The sequence below is a fragment of the Scardinius erythrophthalmus genome (assembly GCF_964197995.2).
Source record: "Scardinius erythrophthalmus genome assembly, chromosome: 3".
Classification (NCBI taxonomy): domain Eukaryota; kingdom Metazoa; phylum Chordata; class Actinopteri; order Cypriniformes; family Leuciscidae; genus Scardinius; species Scardinius erythrophthalmus.
In genome coordinates, this window is record NC_138223.1 from 36960022 (window position 1) to 36966322 (window position 6301).

Below are 6301 nucleotides of genomic sequence, written 5' to 3' on the forward strand. Positions count from 1 at the left end.
ATGTTATGGCAAGCGTAATTAATATTTATTACTAGTAGCCAACATGTTTTTCAATCACTACTAATTAAATAGTGCATGACAACCTTTTTCAATTTCACTAACTATTCATTTGATACTACTTGATACTAACTAATTGTGTGGCTATCATCTATTCAATTAGTGATACTTCATTGCCAATTGTTTAGCTTGCCATTGCATTCACTGTGGTTTAGATAACCACTCGCTTCCAACTAAAACAAGTAAAGTAAAATGTAATACATACTAGTGACAAATGAAAAGTCGGTCTCCGAACTAGTCACCCACAGCATTCAGTGGTAAAATAAAAATAGCTATTGGTCACTACTGAGATTTTGACCAGTTAATGTACAATATTACATTTTAAATGGCTTGACATGTCTCTAGAGCCAACGTTAGTATGATTTTGCTGCCCCCCAACGAGCATACATTAGCTCTGTCGGACACAGTAACGAAAAGATATAAGATATTTAACATTTAGTTTAGCTCGTGGACATTTAGGCCAAATTTACCCACTGGCCTGCATCCATCATTATGGCCTCATAATCATTCATCCCCATATACTGACTGGCTTCATCACTCTCGTCTCCTCTCCACCAGTAAGCTGGTGTGTGGTGGGCGTTCTGGCACAATATGACTGCCGTCCCATCATCCAGGTGGATGCTGCACAGTGGCGGTTGAGGAGATTCCCCCTTCCATATGTAAAGTGCCAAGAAAAGCGCTATATAAAAGTAACAAATTATTATTTATAACGAAAACATACTAAACATACTTAAGATGGGATACCATGAACGGCATAAGCATAATGGCTTAAAGATCAACTCTTCAAGAGCATTTCAGAGGTAGAAAACATGAACACAAAAACATGAATTGAGATGAGCATAAAACATTCATGAAACCATCAATATTGGAATGATCATATAAGATCCTACTTAATGTTTGAGTTTGAAAACAGCAGCTTTCTTTTTCCCCTATTTATTTTGGTCCTCTAGGTTAGATCTGAACTTTGAGAATTATGCTTAATGTAAAATTACCGTAGTTAAAAATGTGTTGATACTAAACAAATGTCACCTTGATTGCCAAACCTTAACTGCATTTCTTACAAGTTAGTGTTGCAAAATAAATGTATAGTCTTTATAAGTGTACAGTCAAGATAAAATAGCCCAATCATAAAATTCAACTCAGAAACAACACTTTAAGGGGCAATGAAGAAACAAGACAACAAATAGAAAGTTCAACAAAATGATGCTTTATTTGTGAGGCACATGTCTCACTTCTGGCTTGACTCTGACTTGGATGTGGAGGCTCTCAGTGAGGAGAGACGACGTCTCTTAGCAATCTGTTCTTGACGTTTCTCTTTAGCCTCCTACAAAAAAAACAAGAACATATTCAGCTTCACACAACATACCTTTCATTTACACTGTTTGTGCTTAACACTTTTACAGCACTTCAGCATTCAAGATTCAATCCATGCATTTCTTTTTTTGTACAAATAAATTAATTCATTCATGCACAGGTTAAATAGTAGCAAAGTACCATCAATTAAAGCTAGAAATTTTTAGCTAAAAATTAATGTACCTTATTCCTCTTGGCCAGCAGTTTGGTGTAATCTGCGGCCTCCTCCTTGTTCTTCAGTGTGCGCTGCTTCTTGAGAGCAATGCGTCTGCGCTTGTGCTGCAGCACACGGGGCGTAACCAGGCGCTGAATCTTAGGGGCCTTAGTCCTGGGTTTCTTGCCTATCAGAAAGAGCATGATCATCCATGAGTCTCTGGACATTTTAAATCCTCCTGGGGCATTAGTTCCAGTAATAAACTAGATGCAGTCAGGCTAAGCTAACGGAAGTGACATTAAAATTAAGGCAAGTCGTCATTTTTGACAGTACAAACAGCAGAACATCACCACCACATTAAAGATCTGGGTGGAAAGCATGTATTCAAATACAACATGTTAAAAAAAATGTAAAAAAAAAAAAAAATGTAAAAAAAAAAATATGTACTTCCAAACATCCATCACTCAAGAACTTTTCCCTCCAGCTTATGTCATTTATGAATAAAAAGGACACAACTCCATGAGTAAACTGACTAAAGGTCCCAGTGAAAACAACTTAAATGAACTTGGAGACCTTTCAATGCATTTAAACAGGAAAATCAGTCCGCACAGAGAACCTTTCCAGATTCACTAAACAGTGCACTGCATGAAGTTTGACAGAGCTTTGCAGTACAACCAGCCACTATTATGATCAGGTTGTTATCCGTTTAGCAGCTCCACTGTTACTGTTGGCACCACACTGTCCCCCCTTATAAGCTACTGAAAAGGCAAAAAGGGTCTGCTAGTGCCGCAAATTTAAACCATCCATATTTTTTTTTTTTTTTTAAATAATAAAAAGGGTCTTTAGGCAACCAATTACATAACTATTGTGACCTAATGATCAGATATGCTGAAATGATCACTTCATGATGAAATGTTCACTCAATACATGACGGTAAATACAAAGCATTAGTTGTACCTTCTTTAGTGAGGGGTCTCCTGACCACATACTGCCTGACATCATCCTCCTTGGACAGGTTAAAGAGCTTGCGGATTCTGCTAGCTCTCTTGGGTCCCAGACGGCGAGGGACAGTGCTATCAGTCAGCCCAGGAATGTCCTTCTCACCTGAAGGAAAAACTACCGATTAGATGCTATGGAGATGCATACCAAATTCCTGCTCCCATTTACAAATGAGATATGCATTGAGGACAAAGCTTGTTAAATATGGCCATCAATATTTGTAAAAAAAAAAAAAAAAAAAAAATGTTTTATAGTTTTCTATTGTATTCATTGCAATAATTTTGACAGAGCTTTGCAGTACAACCAGCCACTAAAAACATGATCGGGTTGTTATCCGTTTAGCAGCTCCACTGTTACTGTTGGCACCACACTGTCCCCCCTTATAAGCTACTGAACAGGCAAAAAGGGTCTGCTAGTGCCACAAAATGAAATCATGCATAACATTTTCTCATTAAGATTTCATTATTTTTTGAATAATGAGTAAAATTACACTATTAATATAATGGCTCTAAAGACAAAGCAGATTCACAGCTGTGTACAATCTGAATAACATCCCATATTTAAACTATAGCTTAAATTTTAGCTGTACTCACCCTTCCTGACAATGACCAAGTTCAGAACACTAAGGTTGGCATCGACGATGCAGCCCCGGACAGACTTGCGTTTACGCTCACCAGTACGGCGAGGGCGGTAGCAGGAGTGACCCTTGCTGAGGAGGAGACGCACACGACCATGGGTCAGCACACCCTGCTTCATGGGGAAGCCCTGTTTGTCATTGCCTCCGCTGATGCGCACAACATAGCCCTACAACACAAATGAACATGGTTGTGCCAATGTTAACACCAGCTTGAAGAAGATTTTGAAGTCATGTGTGCAGCAGTTTAACACCAGTTAGTTTTATACAGCCTACACATTCAGGATAAACCAACCATACAGTCCACTAAAAGGAATAGTTCATCCAAAAATAAATTATCTACTTTCCCTCAAGTTATTACAAACCTGTATGAATTTCTTCTGCTGAACACAAAAGATGATCGGAAACCAAACAGTTGATGGGCAATGGGGTCCATCAACTGCTTGGTTAACCATATTCTTCAAATATCTTTTGTGTTCAGCAGAAGAAAAAAAATGTATACAGGTTTGGAACAACTTGGAGGAGAGTAAATGAACATTTTCATTTAATTTACACACTACACGACTTTTTACACAAGCTAGTCTGCAGATTTTGGGAAATCGGAGTTGACTAATTTCACAGAAAATTGTGATGTGTATGATGGGCACATACTTTTTTTTAGCTTCAGACTATGATTCCATTTAATCTGAGGACATTTAACATGTTTGATATTTTGAGCAGATTTTAAGGCTGGAAAACACAACTTTTGCCCAGATTTGAAGTCTGGACAAGTCGATGGTAGCTGCCAAAAATCAGAGCCAGTCTGCAGATTTTGGGCAGTCCAAGTTAACATTTCAAAGAAAAATCATGTAATTTGTGCACAGAATCTTCATCTAATTTGAATGAATTTAGAGACTTTAATGCATTTAAACAGGCAAACGTGTCCGCACATATGCAGAGAACCTTTCCAGATTCACTAAACAGTGCACTGCATGAAGTTTGACAGGGCTTTGCAGTACAACAAGACAATTAATATGATCAGGTTGTTATCCGTTTAGCAGCTCCACTGTTGCTGTTGGCACCAAACTGTCCCCCCTTTTCAGCTACTGACCAACCGAAAGGGTCTGCAGGTGCCACAAAAATATAAATCATCCGATATATTGTGCATCCCTATTGAAAAGGCTACTTAAAAGTCCTGATTTAAATAAGGCCTACTCCTGGCTTAATCTAAGCCCTGTCTGTAAAACCAGACCATAGGGTTTTTAAATCTGTTCATTACACAGTGTGTATTCCAGCGAGTCAAATGTAGTCTTAAAGCAGGGTTTCTAAAACTCAGTCCTGGAGGGCCACTGTCCTGCACAGTTTAGCTTCAACCCTGATCAAACACACCTGAGCAAGCTAATCAATGTCTTCAGGATCACTAGAAACTCACAGCTAGGTGTGTTTGATCAGGGTTGGAGCTAAACTGTGCAGGACAGTGGCCCTTCCAGGAGTGAGTTTGAGAAACCCGGTCTTAAATGGTTAGTTCACCCAAAAATTCTGTCATTAATTACTCACCCTCATTTCATTCCAAACCCACAAGACTGTCATTCATCTTCAGAACACAATAGAAGATTTTTGTATTGAAATCTGAGAGCTTTCTGTCCCTCATTTAAAAATGGTGACACTCCATATGATCACCAGATTTAAATTAGGCTTTTATTCATAAATGTATATAAAAACATTGATCAGTGAACATACAGAGCACTTGATTATGGTAAAAGGAAGCTCAAGCATGAATAAACTGTCAATGTGGGGTGTATAGGTTTTCAATAGAGGTTCAGAAATCTCTCAGGATTCATTTAAAATATCTTAATTTAAGTACCGATATGCAATGAAATTATTATGGGTTTGGAAAGACATGAGGTTGGACTAACGTTAACCCTTTAATTGAGACTTTACCGGCCTGTAGTGTCAACCATCAACACGTGAAGCATTCAAATGCTGGAAATACACAACATAAACGATGTGATGAAACCAGTTCTGATAACTTACCTTCCACTCATCACCCAGAGAGTCTGCGACCACCTCTGTGGCCATGCGCTTCTCGTAGAAGATCCTCAGTTTGCGCTCATCATCAACTTCTATCAGCTTCTGACAGCCAGTGGCGGGGAACGAGATATTGAGCTAGGTGGAAAAGTAAAGAGAGAATTACACTGTGTTCTGAGGCTATAATTGTTAAACACAAACCAGGGATAATTACAGTCTTGTACAAATAGGCCAAAATGACGAGGTCTTCATCTGACACGTCTCTGCTAGCTAGCCGCTAATGCTATGCTACTGAACAGCGAGTGTTAGTTGTTACACTCAATACAAGGGTCCTAACGTTGAATTTAATTACAACATTGGCGACAACGCTGGCTAATTACCCGCAACTTTAAATCTTCCTCGTTTATTCATTGCATGTCTATCCTGGTCGCTGCCATGTTGCCGCACTTCCACGGCCGTCCTCCAAATCTAACGAAATCAACGTCCATCCTTCATATTGTTTGAGCCCAACTCGATTCAGAAAAGTACATCGGATAGTTTTGAGATGGTATAATGCAACCCATTCAATATTTTGACCACACTGTGAATAACAAAACTTATAAAATAGCAATTTCAGTCCTCCTACCTTCATTATGGAGGACTTTCTCGCTTGGAGTCCACCACGGAAAAGAGACCGGATATCCGACTCGTAGTCTCACATAGACTTCCAGGTTATCGCGAGAGTATATTGTGTTTTGAAACAGAAGGCGCAAACTAGTTTGAGAGTAAAAATCGTAGGCTACATGTACACCTCTAGTGAAAGATATAGGCCTACACTACACGATAAAACTATAAACGGGTCAAAGAAAGCTAAAAAAAAAAGGAAAAAAAGTGTTGTTTATAGTATTTTCAAACTGATGTAATGCATATTTTTGAGTCATGAACAATGTGTTGAAACGAGTTTCAGTTTTTAAATAACATTTCGAAATATTGAAAGTAATTTTTGACTGTTTTCGTGTCAGGCAATACTGTAGTTGAAAGGCTATTGTGCCAACTTACTTGAATTTAGCAGTTTTTACCAGTATATTTGAGAGATATAAACTTTTTCATTCTGCCAC

General features: G+C 38.5%; 1 protein-coding gene across 1 annotated transcript; it reads right to left on the bottom strand.

The window, feature by feature from the left end:
- Positions 1 to 1243: 1243 nt before the first annotated feature.
- On the bottom strand, positions 1244 to 6301 carry rps6 (ribosomal protein S6). The gene is made up of 6 exons (XM_081361104.1): positions 5830 to 6301; positions 5211 to 5342; positions 3157 to 3367; positions 2522 to 2668; positions 1594 to 1751; positions 1244 to 1381 (listed from the first exon to the last, which is right to left on the bottom strand). The coding sequence occupies exons 1-6, from the start codon at positions 5833 to 5835 to the stop codon at positions 1286 to 1288; spliced, it is 750 nt and encodes a 249-aa protein (XP_081217230.1). The 5' UTR covers positions 5836 to 6301; the 3' UTR covers positions 1244 to 1285.

Excerpts from the sequence above, each read along its gene's own strand:
- rps6 (XM_081361104.1), bottom strand. Across the intron at positions 2,669-3,156 it reads CTTGGTCATTGTCAGGAAGG|GTGAGAAGGACATTCCTGGG; the intron begins GTGAGTACAGCT and ends TTTTTCCTTCAG. Across the intron at positions 1,752-2,521 it reads GAGACCCCTCACTAAAGAAG|GCAAGAAACCCAGGACTAAG; the intron begins GTACAACTAATG and ends TCTTTCTGATAG.